This window comes from Phocoena phocoena, chromosome 7, assembly GCF_963924675.1.
Source record: "Phocoena phocoena chromosome 7, mPhoPho1.1, whole genome shotgun sequence".
NCBI lineage: Eukaryota > Metazoa > Chordata > Mammalia > Artiodactyla > Phocoenidae > Phocoena > Phocoena phocoena.
The window spans coordinates 106,121,010-106,139,474 of NC_089225.1; the positions used below are offsets into that span (position 1 = coordinate 106,121,010).

The 18,465-nt window shown below is 42.6% G+C and overlaps 1 protein-coding gene across 1 annotated transcript in view; it reads left to right on the forward strand.

Annotated features, from left to right (window-relative positions):
- The window catches only part of FBXO36 (F-box protein 36), a 108,856-nt gene extending 100,257 nt beyond the window's left edge, over window positions 1-8,599 (forward strand). Inside the window, exon 4 of the mRNA XM_065881061.1 lies at window positions 8,411-8,599. Coding sequence (XP_065737133.1) covers window positions 8,411-8,599 — 189 coding nt within the window. The remainder of the gene's footprint in view (window positions 1-8,410) is intronic.
- Window positions 8,600-18,465: the final 9,866 nt, after the last annotated feature.

Here is an 18,465-nt window from a genome sequence, read left to right on the forward strand (position 1 = left end):
AGCGGCCATGGCTCATGGACCCAGCCGCTCCGCAGCACGTGGGATCTTCCCGGACCGGGGCACGAACCCGTGTCCCCTGCATTAGCAGGCGGACTCTCAACCACTGCGCCACCAGGGAAGCCCTGCTTCTGTTTTTTATGTTTTGGTGTTTTGGTTGCGAGGCATGTGGGATCTTAGCTCCCTGACCAGGCATCGAACTTGCACCCCCTGCATTGGAAGGTGAAGTTTTAACCACTGGACCACCAGGGAAGTCCCAACAGTCAGTTTTTAATTCTCATCTTATTTGACTTTTCAGCAGCATTTACACATTTCATTATTCTCCAGGTTTTCTTTGCTCTTCTCAGTCTCCCTGGCTGAAAACTTTATGCCCTGACTGCTTAATGCTGGAATGTCCTAGAGCACTTCCTTGGGCCATTTTCTCTATCTACAGTCACACTGAGATGATAGCTTTAAATATTATTTACATGCAGCTAATTTTCAAACGTACGTTTCCAGCCCTAGTTGCCCTCTTGAACTCCTAACTTTTATATCTCATTGCATGCTCAATGCTTCCTCCTAGATCTAGTAGTATAGACATCTCAAATTTAACACATCCAAACCAGACCTCTGAACTTCCCCACACACATACTTATTTACAAATTCTAATTCTCCCAGTCTTATTTTTCTGTCCTTGGCGACATTCACGCAGCTGCTCAAGCCAAAAACTCATCCTTAATTCTTCTTTCTCCTCTTCCTTCTCATCTAATTCATTATCAAGTGGTATGAGCTCTACCTTCAAAATATATCTATCATCTGACTCTGTCTTGCCTCCGGCCTGGCCACCATCCTGTTACACACCATCCTCATATCTTCCTGGATTTTCTAGATAGAACTCCACAGTAGATTTGCTTTCACCTCATGGGACTAGCAGCGTACTTTCATCATTTTGCCTCAGGACTATGTCAGTTCTCCAGCTGAGTCATACTTATATCACAGAGATATTGATCCTGTCACCTTCCTACGTGCTGGTCTTTGGTGACATCATGCTGATAAGCAGGAGTAGCAGATACCTTGGATGCCTTGGTGAGATCGTAGATGTCAGGGAGCTGGCGGAATGGTTGGGAGTCCGCCTGCCGATGCAGGGGACGCGGGTTCGTGCCCCTGACTGGGAGGATCCCACATGCCGCGGAGCGGCTGGGCCCGTGAGCCACGGCCACTGAGCCTGTGCGTCCGGAGCCTGTGCTCCGCAACGGGAGAGGCCACAACAGTGAGAGGCCCGCGTACCGCAAAAGAAAAAAAAAAAAAAATTGAGAGGCCTGCCATCTCAATGCATTATCTAGAATCCATTGCCTTATTGTAACTTCCTGTCCTAAGAAAACAGCACAGCTCTTTGTGGATATTTTTAGTTTTAAGGTAACATACAGCACATTTGAGTTTGCTTCTCTGATTCATTTACCAAATAGCCCATAAAGCTGCCAGTTTTAAATGGGGCCCAGCTTGCCGTGTAAGCAGCTGAGTCACTGGCTCCTTGTGATCCAGCAGATTTCATGGTGCTCAGAGCGTCTGTGGCCTGGACGGCCATGGTCTATCTGGGTCCTTGCTGAAAGTTATGGCATGCGTCATCAGGAAAATTACACCTCGTACCTCCAGGGTTTTAGAGTAAAGGCATGGATGCTTTTACAGATAACTGCTCTGCTATTGAGAAACAGCTCTTGGATTTCTGTGGGGCAAAGGCTAATGTTTTGCCTAGATGCTCAAAGTCTTGAAAAGAACAAGATTTGGAGATTAATGAGGAGTTTTGGGGAAGAGGTATTTGGGTGGACTTTTCAGAATAAGCCAGAGAATCAAGATATTTGTGTCCCATGTGACTGCTCACCAAAGAGCACTCAGTGCCGAGGATGCTTCCGGTAATGAGATGATAAGGTGGTTTGCTCTATGGGTGTCAGTCAGCTCCTTTCCCCAGCTGGGCTCATAAACCAAATGCCCAGGTGGCAAGGATGGAAATTGTGCACGGACTCAACCACATGAGTCTCTTCTTTTCAAGATTAACCTGCCCACTGTCGCAGGAGAGGCAATGCTGAGTCCCCAGGAAGGCGCCATGCTCCAGGCGGTCCAGTCAGTAACGAGGTGGTAGGTCAGTTACACTGGACGCTTTTCACCCTCCCTGGATGGGTTACCTCTTCTGGGTATGGATCGGCTTTCCTAGCACGCCATGCTCCTTCAGCAACGTTGTGTGTAAACTGACCAAATGCCTTATTTTTCCATCATCGTAGCCCATACAAGATTGCTTCAGATTATTTTGCTGAAATAAATTCATTTATTAAACAAGTAGACATAAATAAATACGGTATGAGTACACGATTTCCTGCTCTTAGCTTGCATACTCCACTGTCTAGAAATACTTGTCCTCACGGCTTCTTGGAGGCGCTTAATCCCTCGTCAGCTAACGGACAACACTTTACAACGTTGGAGCGCGTTCTTACAGGATGTATTATGTGGTCTCAGTCACTGGCCAGAATGTGGTCCTGTTTCTTCTGTAGCTACAATTAAAGGATGGAAGTGGGAGTATCATCTCTCAGAATCATACATAGTCACCCATGTGAAAAAGTGTTGTTTCCTTCTCCACAGCTTAGGCTTCTAGTAGGTTAGGGATCTTGATAGTCAAAGAATGAATAGTTTCGCCTAAAGAACAACAATGACTCCATTGAACTAGAAATTAAAAGAATGAAGAGTGCTCCCAGGCTGTCTGGGGCTCCTAATGCCACTGAACAAACAGGCAAAAAAAAAAAAAAAACCCCAAATGGGCATTACTGTGTTGGCTCTGGTGATTAATCATGTTTATTAGAGAAAAATAGAGTTGCTTGTTCACAGTGAAATTACAGAGAAGTATTTCTGGAACCCGGACCATCCCTGCAAGTGCTTTTTTTTTCTTTTTCTTTTTTTTGGGGGTGGCTGCACTGCGTAGCTTGCAGGATCTTAGTTCCCCAAGCAGGGAGGGATCCCCTGGGATGGAACCCCTGGCCCCTGCGGTGGAAGCACAGAGTCCTAACCACTAGACAGCCAGGGATTTCCCTGTGTGAGTGCCTTCTAATACTGGCATGTTCAATGGCAAAACTTATTTAAAGAAGACTAAAGCATCTTCTACCTGAGAGATCAAGAAGTACTCACACCCAGCAGGAACCGGAGAGGGTTTGGATCACCTCAGCAGGTATAGCAGCTTGACCAGTTGAGGTGCTGGCTGAGAACAAAAGGATGGTGGAAGGCGTAGTAGAACGAGAAAATTACAAACACAACTCCTGCTTGTGACCAGTTGCAGAACCTAGGACTATAGTAGCTCCCTATATTTTCTTCCTCACCCAGTGATATGTACATGTTTAAAAAATCTGTTTATTTTTGGCTGCGTTGGGTCTTCGTTGCTGCGTGCGGGCTTTTCTCTAGTTGCGGCGAGCGGGGGCTACCCTTCGTTGCGGTGTGCAGGCTTCTCATTGCGGTGGCTTCTCTTGTTGCGGAGCACGGGCTCTAGGCGTGCGGGCTTCAGTAGTTGTGGCCCACAGGCTCAGTAGTTGTGGCGCATGGGCTTAGTTGCTCCACAGCATGTGGTATCTTCCTGGACCAGGGCTCGACCCCGTGTCCCCTGCATTGGCAGACGGATTCCTAACCACCGCACCACCAGGGAAGCCCTGATATGTACATTTATGTGTAAACCAATATTTTCCTCTTTCCCTTTCTTCTATTATTTTATACAGGGCAAGTCGGTACTGGTTAACTTTATAATTCTAGGATACAAAGATGAACTGGGATTAACTAGAGGTAGCAAACACTACCCAGAGGTTTGTAGTGACTGCTGGGATTTGGCGGGAGTCGGGTGGAGGTGAAGGCAGAGAATAAACGCATTGTCACCGTATGAGGGGCAGTTGCTTTGCATTAGGTGGAGCATTGCTGCTGCCGTCATTGGGAAGTTTACGTGTGAGAGGAAGGGTCTGTATGTGTGAGAAGAAGGGTCTGTATGGATAAGAACAGCCAGGAGGTCAGACAGAGGAGACATGCAGTGGGCTGGCTGGCTTCACGCCCGTTTGAGCTCCCTCACACTACATGGAGTTGCCTTTGTGTGCTGTGAAGGTAAGAAAGATAAAAGCTACATTTCATGGATGCCTTTGCAAGTAGTGTCTTGGGCGTAGCCTGGGCTCTGTCAAGTAGACCCACGTGCAAGAGTCTTGGAAGGAAGATGTGAGCCAGGTGGGGCAGCCTCCGTGCTTTTCCTGCCAGCATGGCGCTGAGGCCTGTAGGGGAGGTTCTAGGGTCCAGTCCAAGGCGTTAGCACATCTTTAGGTGCTGAGTGTTGGGGAGCAGAAGCAGTGAGATTTCCACTAGAACAGTCTGGGTTTCTTGTTTCGTTTTTTAATCTGACTGCTGATTTTTTTTTTTTTTTTTTTTGCTGTATGCGGGCCTCTCACTGTTGCGGCCTCTCCCGTTGTGGAGCACAGGCTCCGGATGCGCAGGCTCAGCCGCCATGGCTCACGGGCCCAGCCGCTCCGCGGCATGTGGGATCTTCCCAGACTGGGGCACAAACCTATGTTCCCTGCATCGGCAGGCGGACTCTCAACCACTGCGTCACCAGGGAAGCCCTGATGTTTTTTTTAATTAACTTTTATTGGAGTATAGTTGCTTTACAATGTTGTGTTAGTTTCTGCTGTACAGCAAAGTGAATCAGCTACATGTATACACACATCCCCTCTCTTTTGGATTTCCTTCCCATTTAGGTCACCACAGAGCACTGAGGAGAGTTCCTGTGCTATACAGTAGGTTCTCATTAGTTATCTATTATCTATTTTTTAATTTTTTAAAAATGTTTTTGGAATAGACAAAGTCTTTATAGGCATATAAACAAAGGCAGAAACCATATATAAAAGACTATTAGGGCTTCCCTCGTGGTGCAGTGGTTAAGAATCCACCTGCCAGTGCAGGGGGTACGGGTTCGAGCCCTGGTCCGGGAAGATCCCACATGCCGTGGAGCAGCTAAGCTCATGCGTCCCAACTACTGAGCCTGCGCTTTAGAGCCCGCGAGCCACAACTACTGAGCCCGTGTGCCACAACTCCTGAAGCCCACACGCCTAGAGCCCGTGCTCTGCAACAAGAGAAGCCACTACAATGAGAAGCCCGTGCACCGCAACAAAGAGTAGCCCCTGCTTGCTGCAACTAGAGAAAGCCTGCACGCAGCAATGAAGACCCAACGCAGCCAAAAATATAAATTAATTAATTAATTAATTTTGAAAAAGACTATTAGATTTGATTCTATCCCCGTAAACAAAATTTTAAAAAATTTTAATTTGCACATGTAAAAGTAATAACCCTTGACCGCCTGGAGGGGTGGGATAGGGAGGGTGGGAGGGAGGGAGACGCAAGAGGGAAGAGATATGGAAACATATGTATATATATAACTGATTCATTTTGTTGTAAAGCAGAAACTAACACACCATTGTAAAGCAATTATACTCCAATAAAGATGTTACCAAAAAAAAAAAAAAGTAATAACCCAAACTTTAGAAAGAAAATAAGCAACATATGATTAACTTTGCAGAATTATTATAAATTGGTAAGTAAAAGACTAATAATACCATAATACAAAAATGAACAGAGATTATGAACAATTAGCAAAAGAGGAAATACAGAAATCAACAAAGTTCGACAAAGCAATCTCATAAGTAAACAAAGAAATGTAAATTAAAAGAAGACACCTTTATAGCCAACTAAGTCTAAGGATTTATTTTGCATGGTGATGCTCTGTTTACACTACTCTAGGAATTATAAGTCAGTAAACACTTTCTACAGGATACTTTAACGGTATATATTCAATTCTTTTGAAAAGTTAAATTTTTAAGAATGTACTTTAAAGAAAATCATGTGTTAATAAACATATATGTAACAAGGGTATTTATAGTAGAATTATTTTTAATCATTAATTATCTATTTTATACATCTAGCTGCTGTTATTCCTGGCTGTAGAGCATTGAACGTTCCCCTCTGGTTTTACTAGATATTCTGTGAGCTTCCTATTGCCTGGACTGAATCCCTCTCAGCTTAAACAACATAGAATATGTTCTGTGGTCTGAAACAAGGGGCCCTGTCCAGTACCGTAGGCGTTCCATACAGTTTGGATGGATGGATGAATGGAGGAATGAATAGGCTATTGAAAATTGTGGGGCAGCTTATCTCCACACTAAATGGACCAAACTGTAGTCACTTTAGTTTGTATTTCTCTTTTCTATTTCTTCCCTTATTGTTAGTCTCACAACCCGTCGTTCTCTGCTTTCACTACTCTGCCTCTGATGGCATCAACCAGCCTTCTAATTTGCTGTGTCTAGACTGCTGAGGGCTAAAGGCTGTACACGAAACTAAAACAAATTCTAAGGAAAGGAAGAATGATTAGTGAGTGTAGGCCTTTTCTGCAGAACCCCCCCCCCGCCTTTCTAAATAGAGCCCAACTGGATTCAGTATTCTGGAGTTGGAGGGACTTTACCACGCCTGTCTGCTTCTCCTATTTAAGTGTTAAAGTTGCCCTCTAATTTTAAATAGTGAAATAATTAGTTCAACCTAATTTTTGTCAGTCAGATCAACTCTCTTTATTTTTCACAGGCACAGGGTCTGCACAGATCATTATCCATAGATAATCTTGTTTCCCACCATTATTGACCTTCCAGCGGCCCATCTGCTTCTTGTGTTTCTTTGCCTCCTTGTAAGAGGAGTCTTTGTGAGTTGCTCCAGGGGGCCGTGTCTGGGAGGGTCTGAGCAGGAAGCAGGAGCCTCAGCCCACGAGCTCTGCGCCGCTCCCCGCCCCCCACCAGTTTAAAGGAACTGTGGGCTCCTTAATGATCCTCTGTCATGCCTATTCTTTCCGCTGCTGGATTTTCACATGTGACGGGAGAATCAGGTTGGTGATGAACTTCCCTGAGCGCACAATTGGCACAGGAAGGATGGAGCCAGGAAGTGTTCTGGGGCCCACGTGAGACCCTTCTTTGAGCACGTTTCGTATTACCGGAGTTATCACTATGTAGTGTCAAATATCCAAGCACCTTTAAATGTTCCTAGTCTTGCATACAGGTACCAAAAAATCACGGCTATCGCTAAGGTCGGAAATAATAAATGTAATGGAAGCTTTAACTTCAGGAAAGATTTGGGGGCATGGAAGCAAGGGATTAGGAAATCTCCTGTAAAGAGTGCTTAGTAGCAGAAGACTGATGGGACTTCCCTGGTGGTCCAGTGGTTAAGACTCCACGCTTCCACTGCCGGGGATGTGGGTTAGATCCCTGGCTGGAGAACTAAGATCCCACATGCCCAGCAGTGCGGCCAAAAAAAGTAGCGGGAGACTGATGAACATAGTTGCCGTAAATGATGGTGACGATTGAAAAAGTCCTAGTAGGAAATCTTGGGTAAATGGAAGCTGAACTCTGGCAGCTTTGAACTTGGAGGGAGGGCAAAGTGGTCTTGTGCAGATATTGGGCCAGAGGGGTCTTGTCTGTCCTTAACTTCATGGCCCTCAGGTAAAGGCCCAGACTGCAGAAGAACATCCCTGGGAAGATTATTCCCAGAGAACGGCTCCCTTTGCCATGTGTCTGGCAGGCCTGGGGAGTGACTGCATCTTGTAGGCCACTCTGTTGCATGGTGTGATGTCATGCATGCAAAGGACTCCGAATAAAACATGAGGACGGGACCCTGGCACCAGGAATGTGTAAATTTTAGGTGTGCTGGTTGGCAGTCTCCGAGGGCTGCTTGTCCACTTCAATGCGGTTCGCTACTGAGTAGCCCGCAGTGACCTACTGTGTCCGCTGTACAAGCCCGGGGAGAGGTGACTCAAGCAAGGGTTTAACATGACGCCGAGCAGGAGTTAGCAACGCTTCTCCTCGAGAAACTGCTGCAGCCCTCGGCGAAGATCGGTTGACCACACCATTATCAGCCTGTTATGTGGCTAGCTGGAAATTCACCACATAATGTTGCGTATGTAAACTTAACCATATCACGTTGTATGTGTACTGTTTATAACTGTGTCACATTTTGCATCTTTTTTTTTAAACTTTTTATTTTATATTGTAGTACAGTTGATTAACTATGTTGTGTTCGTTTCGGGTGTACACCAAAGTGACTCAGTTATACATATACATGTATCCTTTTTCAAATTTTGCATCTTAAATGAGATCAGGACTTGATTTATTCCGTTAATCGAATATTGCTTCATCCTTTAGATACTTGTGCACTTGCCTCTCCTCAAAGAGGAAGTTTCTGGAGTCAGAACTGTGTCTGGCACATCTTTGTGCACCCGTGGTGTTTCCTCCAGTGTCTCACAGGCAGCAGGGGTTGGATAGTGATGTTGTGAGTGAGTGAGCTTTTCCTTAACCCATGTATGCTGTCACCCACCTCTGACTTTTTCCACCCACAGTTGTGCACGTCAGGCAAATTGTGGGAGCAGATCGTCCAGTCTGCCTGTGACCACATCACCCCAGACATGAGAGCCCTGGCTCAGGATATGGGCTGGAGACAGATGTTCTTCACCAGCAAGCTGCAGCTCCAGCGGCACCTCCGCAAGAGGATACAACAACAAGGAAGCCGGAGGAGCAGTGAGCTCTAGGGTCACACATTCCTACCTGCAGGAGAGTTGAGGCACGGCTGTGTTTTCCATCTGTGTCCAAACCTCTTCTGCTGCCTTTGATTAAGAACTAAGGTTTTGTTGATTCAAGGAGCCATAGAGTACTTGCACACAAATGCAGCACACCGCCTCTGCTGGGCTTTGCCCGAACCACGGTCCCTGCCACAGGGAGGGTCAGCTCATGGCCCCAGCACAGGGGCAGCCGGACAGGAGGCGCCCATGCCCTGCCACCCATAAGAAAAGAGGCTTCTGCTGTATGGTAACAAACAATAAATGATTATTAGCAGGTTTTTATTACGTATGTATTTTATCTAGGCGTTGGAAAGGGGAACACGGCTTTTGAATTTTTTCCTGGTGTCTGTCATCTGAATCCATCCGTGAGTAGGTGGCTGTGTGTCCCCATAGGGAACTGTGAGGGGACAGGGGCAGCGGGAGACACTCCTGCTGAGTGCAGCTGCCTTCCTGACTCTGCTCCGCTAAGATGGTATTCAGGTCCCCCACCCTCGGGACCCGGGATGCCAGGCTCCATCCCCCCACGTGAACAGCCTCTGACCTGGCCCTGGGACATGGCCGGAGAGAATTCTAGACATTCTGCTTGCAGACCTCGTGCAGGGTCCAACTTCCCAGGACTTTACATTGTCAAATAAACCCATAAATATTTCTAAGAGAGGTGCGGCTTCCCCAAAGAAATGTGGACAGTTACTGCTATTATAACAGGGATTTTTTGGGGGGAGGGTGTTTGATTTTTATTTTATAAAAATTTTATATAAAATGTTATTGTATAACAATTTTTATACAATTTTTAAAGGTTACTTTCCACTTACAGTTATTACAAAATATTGGCTATATTCCCTGTGTTGTACAATACATCCTTGAGCCTATCTTATACCTGATAGTTTGTACCTCTTTCTTCCCCACCCCTGAATTGCCCCTCCCTCTCCCCCTCCCCACTGGTAACCACTAGTTTGTTCTCTAGATCTGTGAGTCTGCTTCTTTTTTGGTTATATTCACCAGTTTGTTGTGTTTTTTAGATTCCACATGTGAGTATAACAGGGAATTTTAAAAACACAGGCTGTGGGTAACTGAGTGAAAACCCAAGTACATTTTGTATTCTGTTAAGTTGGCAGAGGGGCAAAAGTGGTACAGTTTTAGGGGAGAAAATTCTACCTCCCTGAGATGGGTTATTTAACAATTGTTTTCTTCCTACTTTCTCATGGCAATTAAGTACCCAGACAAGGCGCTCACAGCAGCGAATAGTCTCGTGACTCCTTTTAGGCTACGGAGCAAAGTAGCTCTCAACCTCCCATCACCTTATGAACTCTTCCTGCCTGCAATCTCCACTTCGCTACATAGAAAAATAATGCCCTCCCAACCCCGCGCTTGCCTCCCGCTAGAGGAACTTCCTGTGATGCCCTGGAATCTCCCAAATGGTGGGGAAGAAGGGGACTCAGGCTGTCCTCCCCCACTCACTCCTCCTGGAACAGCTCCATAGCCATAGCTTAATGACAGATTCCTTCTTTTCTGTTTTACTAAACCTGGATTCATATCGGATCAGACTTTAACCCCCATCCACACACCCTTAACACTCAGTCTTGGATTTCCAGGGACATCTGTGAAATCAAACGCAGTCTCCTTCCTGGCAGAAGAAGAGCCTGTCAAAGTTGTGTCTGGTGGCTGGCAGGCAGGCGGAGGGCCCGTGCTTCTGTGCGGCTCCCGCTGCCTCGTTTCGCCCGGAAGTTACAGACTTCACTCCGGGCCAGGTTTTCAGTGACAGGTTAATACCACGTGTATACGGCAGCTGTGTGTGCGCACAGCATAACCGCGTAGATACCAAATTACAACCCATTTGTAACATCGATGCAAAATGCCAACAGCTTAAAAAATTTCACGTGTAATGTTTTACCAACTGAGTTCTGAAAGCTTATGGGCATGTATAATAATCTAGATTCAACATGAATCAGTAAGAACACATATATGGCCATTTGAAAACTTACTATCTATATAAAAGATAAATACAGATGCTAAAAGCTAAATAATTAAAAATGAGTTGTTAATATGTTGGCTACTGTAAAGTAATAGTTAAATAACATAGGTTATTAGATTATTTCAATAATTATTTGTCCTCAAAATTTGAGTGCCTTATTATAATTACTCCTACTAAAATAGGAGCAGTATCGTCAACCTAAAATCCTGCGTGGCACCAGCACCCTCATTTTGCCTCTCTCTCCCGCCTCAATAGGGAGGCGATGATGGTTTGCCTCTGCCTCTGTTGACAGCTTTCATGTGGACAGATAAATCTGCTTCGTTCGTGACATATTTCAGAGTAAAATGTCACAGCATTTTATACTTTTGCCTTTTCTCATCTCTTCACTCAAAAGCGTTTCTACTCGTCTCTCATTCACCATTGTAATTGTAAAAGTAAAATACTGATACTTTCTGATGATTTATATATTTAGTGTTATAAGAACAATCTATTATTTTTTTAAATTAATTCATTTATTTACTTATTTTTGGCTGCGTTGGGTCTTCATTGCTGCGTGCGGGCTTTCTCTAGTGGAGGCGAGCGGGGGCTACTCTTCCTTGCGGTGCACGGGCTTCCCATTGCGGTGGTTTCTCTTGTTGCGGAGCACGGGCTCTAGGCGCACGGGCTTCAGTAGTTGTGGCACGCGGGCCCAGTAGTTGTGGCTCACAGGCTCTAGAGTGCAGGCTCAGTAGCTGTGGCACGTGGGATTAGTTGCTCCATGGCATGTGGGATCTTCCTGGACCAGGGCTTGAGTCCGCATTGGCAGGCGGATTCTTAACCACTGTGCCACCAGGGAAGTCCAAGAACAATTTATTAACAATAGCAAATGGGAATATTTAATTTATAAACTAAAAAATAAATATATTATACTCAATGTCAACTTCTATTGCTGCTTTTTTTCCTGAACAGGTTGGCATAGTACATGCATTAAACCTCGATTATATGGAATCCACAATGTTTTGTTTTATTGAGTAGGGCCAAGAATTTAGGCTGTGATTATATTTGGGGGAGGGGTGGGAAGCAGGGGTCCGGTCAAATCACTAGCTACCACTTGTTGCTGTTTTCTGAGCTGCTTGTGTACAAGATGGTCATCAGCCCTCATTTATTACCCAAACCAACTGCCCAGCTGCTGAAGAATAATATCAAAGGACCTTACATGAAACATCTGTGCGGCATAGTTCTTTGCTCTGAGCTTTAGTGTGATGACCTCTATCTTCAGTTTGTGTTGTGATGTGATACAGTGTGAGAGAGAATCCAAGCTTTTCCACTCTGAACAGCTGGCTTCCACTTGAAATGGATGCCTTTGGTTGGATGTTAAACAGACAGGCTACCACCATACTAAAGAAAGGTGTGCACCTGCAGTTAAAAGCATTCTATTATGTAGCAGGTCATTTTACAAAGTAAAATTAACATCTTAGCTTTACATGTTTATTGTTTTGAAATGAGATCGTCTGCACACTGGGATAGCATTCTTTTGCCCTGGCAACGTGGAACCCTCAGGGATGGGAGCTACGAAGGACTTGCTGTTTCCTGCTTATCACGTTCCCTCAAACAGAGATCTTCATTCCGAAAAGCTATTTTCCATTGGGAAATCTGTTCTGCCCATCCAGAAAGTCTGAGAGCCATAGATCATGGTCACGGACTGAGTTGGAATAACCCTAGGAACAATAATAATAATAGCAACTTCCATTGATTGTCTACTGGTTACCAAGAAATAAACAGGTAATAACTGATTTAATTCTTACGGCAACCCTTGAAGGTAAGTGATGATATTTCTGTCTTATAGACAAGGGGTCTATAAACTACGGCATACATCTAATCTAACCAGCCACCTGTTTCTGTATATGAAGTTTTATTGTGCCCCGGTTTATGACACAGTGACAGAGTTAGATAGCCACAATGTAGACTGTATGGCCGGCAAAGCCTAAATTATTCTCAGGAAGGGCAAGTTAATTTTCCAAAGGTTTTATGACTAATAAGTGGTAAAGCTGAGATTCAACTCTATGCCTACTGAGTCTATGTTCTTAACCACAAACGCCACACCACCTCTCCTTTCAGAGCCAAAACCACGTTTGGCCAGTGCAACTTGAAAAGGTGATGGAATTTGCCCAAGGTCATATTTGAAATTATAAAGGGGAGGACCTTGAGTGTACTATGAGAGACCATACTAATTTAGTTGGCCAGAGAATGTTCCAAGCTTTTAATGAACTAAGTTATTACCCATTTTTCTATAAATAAATATTGTAAACTTATTTAAATACTAATAAATATATTCTTCTTCAAGGCCCTTACATGCTCTTAGGGAAAACCGGGGAAAGGACTGAATAACAGAGTGGAACATGGCTCACTGGGACCTTCCCAAACTCAGTCCTCTCTTCTTCCTGATACTTTCCTCCACTGGGGACCAGGCCTTCCCAAGGAACTCGCACCTCTTTCCACTTCACCTGACAATGGAAGAGGCTACCCAGTGCCAATTTGAGACCTTTGGCCCGACTCTCTCTGTTTTCATCGTCAGAAGTCCACACAGTTCATCTGTAGCATCTTTAATGCATTGCCAGTGATCTGCTCTCTGCCCTGACTCAGTTTCCCTTTCTTAGACGCTGATGGCTCATTAGCTTTAAAAAAAGGGAGATTAGAAATCTCGCTTTCTTAGCTCACACAGCTGCACCATCTAAGCCTAAACATGAAGAAAAAGATGAATCAGAAATCTACTAAAAAAGTGTAAATATGAAACAAAATATGACTCAAAAGCTATCTATTCCACGGCTTTATCATGTTAAAATTTTACCTTTTTGGTACCTTCTGAGTTGTGGCATCATTTTAAGAGACATCATTCAGAGTCTAAAGAAAGAGGAATTGAATATTTTAAATGTAAATGTGATGAGTTCATTAAAAGCCAAAAATTGATTGTTATAGCTTTTCAACGCAGAGAGGCAAAGCCATTGAAGTACCCTGCAGGGTAGGTGACTGTGCAGGGTACTTCATCACAGGAAGTGCCTCTGGCACCCAGAGAAAGGCATGTAGGCCTTACAGCTGACACTGCTGAATGCTGGCTGGCTGGAGAGTCCGCAGAAGAAATTACAGCAGCGCCACTTTGTAATGATACAGTAGCTTGTCAGATCAAAGATTTAGCTGCAAACGGGAAGGCTGAGTTAATATCTTCTCTGCAGAATCGTACTTCTGTCTCACAAATGGACAAATCAATAGATGTGGCTGGACTCGCTGTTTTGCTTGTGATCATCTAGTATCACACCAACTGGACAAAGATCTTTTATGTGGATGCTTGGAAGCAAACACAAGGGGTGCTGAACCATTCAAAATCCTGAATAACTTGATTCACTCTCGTGGTTGATCCTGGAGCAGCTGTATTGAGGTTTGCACTGATGGTGCAGCAGCAGTGGTGGGTGCTGCTAATGTCTCGGCACGAGTCAAAGCCGCGCCACCAAAACGCACCAGCGGCCATTGTATTTTTCATTGCTATGCTTGCGGTCAAATAATGGCCAGATTCACTTAAGGACCTCCTTGAGGAAACAGCAATAATGACCACCTTTTATGAGGTCTTTACTCTTGACTGAACATCTTTGTAACATCCTGCGTGACAAAACTGTTACCAAGCCAGACTTGGGTCCACTTGAGCAGCAAAGCCAATCTACTGACAACCGGGCTGTGGTGAAGGAAAGTGCAGTGTTTATTGCAGGGTACCACGCAAGGAGAACAGGCAGCTCATGCTTAAAAGACCCCAATTCTGATAGCTTTCGGGGAAGGGTTTTTAAAGACAGTGTGAGGGAGGGGGTCTCAGGGTGTGTGGTCAGCGCACGCACAACTCTCTGATTGGTTGATGGTGACGTAATAGGATGAAGTTTGGGGAATCTCAGTCATCAACCTTCTGGTTCCAACTCGTCTGGGGTCTACATGCTGGTGGTCAGCATGCAGTTAACTTCTTCCACCTGGTGGGGGTTTTAGTATCTGCAAAACAACTCATGGATATGGCTTGGGAAATTGTCTATAGCCCTTGATGAAGAACGGAAGGTCCTTGACTTTGTTTTATGGCTAAGCCATTATTGTTTTTGACTTGCTTGACTGCTTTCCTTTCTTTCTGCATTTTCTCAGTTCTCTGATTAAATTTGCTCTTTGGAACGCAGGGAAGGCCTAGCAGGCTAGAGCTTTTTTACAAATAAGAGGTGAGGATGTGGGGTGGGGGTGGGGTGGGGTGTCCCTGGGAAGGCCCTGCAGGGTCCTGCTTGGTTTCGAAATGGAAAATATGCACAAGGCACATGAGCTGCAAATCGAAGTCCATTGGTTGTCTTGAGGAAAAGCACTTGTGTAACTGAGTTGCAAACTCAACTATGGATTTTTCGTGAAATACCATGTTTATGTTTGGCAGATACATTATTGAAAATGAGGCTGTCACTTCAAGAAAAATAACTGCAGTATTTGTTGCCAATGATAATATTTAAGCTTTCCAAAGGAAATAAGAATTCTGGAAAACTTATATCAACCTCCATGAGCTTGTCCACTTCCCAGTTGAGATATAATTCACATACCATAAAATTCACCCTTTTGAAGTATATAATTCAATGGTTTTTATATATTCAAAAATTTGTGAAACTATCACCATTATCTAGTTTTGTCACCCCCAAAAGATACCACGTGCCAATTCCTCTCTCCTCCTAGCCTCTGGCAACAACTAGTATACTTCCTGTCTATGGATTTGCATATTCTGGACATTTCATATAAATGGACCACACAATTATCATATGATTTAAAAAAATATTGTTTGAGATATGAAAACATCTGGAAGATCTACAAAACTCAGTAGATTAGTATTTTTCCAAATTACTAAAGCATTATGTTACAAAATCCTACATGGGCAAAAGAGCCATTCGCAGTGCAAAATAGGCTTTTAATGTAACGTTTTACAAAAAGTTATACGATATGGTGTCAGATTACACAGTGCAAATAACCTTTAAGAAATACCACTTGTTGAGTTTTGTTGTGGTATCAAAAAAAAAAAAAAAAAAAAACTACCGAACTACAATTATCTGAAAAGACTATTAAAATAAATACTCCTCTCTTTCCAACTACATATAGGTATGAGGCTGAATTTCCTTCATATATGTCTATCAAAACCATATATCAAAACAGATTGAATGTAGAAGCAAACATAAGAACCCAGCTGTCTTCTATTGTGCCAGATATTAAAGAAATTGGCAAAAATGTAAAAAAATGCTGCTATTCTTACTAAAAAAATTTTTGGGAAATATGGTTACTTTTCAAAAAATGTTATTTATGTTAACATAGTAGGCTCATTATTATTTTAAAATGAAGCAATACTAAATAATTTTTTAAATTTCTCAGTTTCACTTTCTAATATGGTAAATATCAATAAGATACAGCCTACAAAAACAAAAGATCTTTTGGACTTCATTGGTTTTCAGGACTGTAGCATGGACTTGAGACCCAAGAGTTTGAGAACTGTAAGTTGAGCACTTGTTGTCTGCATCTTTCATTGGACAAACAGACATACCTTAGGGATAGTTCTGCATTCGTTTTATTGAACCTCTCTGTGTCTTTTATATTATTAATTACCGTTTCATTTAAACAGGTTACAAGTCTCATCTCCCTTAGCTTTGTTATTGCATCACCACTTCCAGCAATAGCAACTTCCTCTGCACGCGGGCCGCTCAAGGGCAGGCACTTGGCATCAGCCTGCCTCGTTCTCATAGGATCCCAGTTTACATCTGTTGAATGGAAGGAGACTAGGGAGACAGACAGTGGAATAAAAATACTATACACTAGGAGTGCTCCATGGATTGTAATTAATCGGAATGTCATATGCATAAAAGGAGATAATCAATGTGAGGGAGTCAGGAAAAGCATTTGAAATTGATTGGAGGTGGGGAGGAGTGTTTATCACAATATTACACACTATGGTCAAAAATTAGAAGCAACCTAAATGGCTAACAATTGGGAATTTGTTTTTAAAACATTATAGTTTATACAATCATTAAAAATGATGTTGGAGATAGGTATTTGCCATCTGGAGTTTTTTTGACTTAAACTGACCGTTTTCCCTCCCTCCTCTCTGCCTCATCTCCTCACCCCTTAAAAAAAGAGTTGACAGAATAACATTATCAAAACTGTGTTTAATGCCTCAATTGTGCTGGAGTGAAAAAAATGGTTGAGACCACTGTACTGAAGATGCACATCTACTGATACAGAAAGATGTCCTTGATAGAGTGTTCATGCAAAGAACAAATTATAATTTGCTTTATAATTTATAATAAAATTTAATTATAAATTATACTTTAAAAGTATAAAATTGTTTTTGAGAAACACAGGCACAAACAGTAAAAGGGTATAAAAGATATTGCAATGATTATATCTGGGTATTGGAAGTACATTTAAATTTTTTCTTCTTATTTTTACACTCACCTCAATATACTAATATATACTTATTTGCTTACCAAATTCAGTGTATTAATAAACATGTAACATAATACCTTTGTAACAGGAAAACAAATTATTTTTAATTTGTTAAAATATAACAGTAGCTCTCAAGCTTCTCTTTATCAAGGTGTTACACTCGTAGTCATTTATCAAAAGAAAAAAACAATGCTAATAAACTCACTTTTGCTTTTTCAAAAAAAAAGAAATCGATTGGAATGTTTTACACTTAAATATGCTGAGAGCTGGTCTCCAGTTTTAGTGAGCATAAAAATCAACTGATAAGCTTATTTATTGGGTGGGCAAAAAGTTCGTTTGGGTGTTTCTGTGACATCTTACGAAAAACCCGAACGAACTTTTTGGACAGTCCAATACGAGGCAGATATCTTGGTCCCATCCTCCAAGATCCCAATTCATTAGGTTTTAAACAGCCCCAGGAATCTGCATTTAAAATAATTTTGGATACAAGTTTTAAATTGAAAAATCATCACGTGCATAAGGGAAAAAGTCAGGCCCACCCTAGAGCCCAAACTGCCCTCCCCAGAGGTGAACACTGTCAATGTTCCCTTCTGTTTCCTTCCAGAAATGTTCTCTCTCTCTATATATATACAAGCCATATGAATAACCTTTTTTGTAGTTAGCAAAAATGTAATTGGGGGTACATTAAACGTGTCTTGCTTTTTTTCTCTTAGCAATATATCTTGGATACTGTTGTCTAATTTTACATATGAATCGGTCTTTTTTTTTTTTTAACAGTTGCATAAATACCATACTTTAACAGTTCCCATTGATGGACATTTAAATTATTTCCAGTCTTTTATATAACAAACAATAAATCAAAAAATCCTTGTTCATTTGTCTTTGTTCATATGTAGGAAAAAATTTTAGAAATGCAGTTGCTGGATTATAGGGTGTGTGCGTTTTAAATTCTGTAGCTGAACTTGGCCCTTCTAACAATCACGCTCAGTGATTCTCTCTCGGTGGTTTTATAACCATACCTAGGGAAAGGGGAAAGAACCAAACGGATAATTATCACTTATATTTTAGGAGTTTTCCTCTTAAAGATAAGAAAATAAAGATTTTGTACAAAAACTCACTGACCATCTTTAAAGAGGACAAAATTTATTTAGTTGTATGTAAATGAAAAGTATTTGGATATGTGAGGGGAAACCTATAAAGCACATAACAAATATACAATCAACCCTATATAATATCATCAGGATATATTTAAACAGGAAATAATGTATTTGCTGTAATTCTTTATAAGCATTCTCTTTTTTTTCTGTTGGCAACATGAATATTGCAAGTAGGTTTTACTTTTGTCTTTGTAAAACGGGGACTTGATTTGGTAGAGATCACCACTTCTAAAAATATGGTA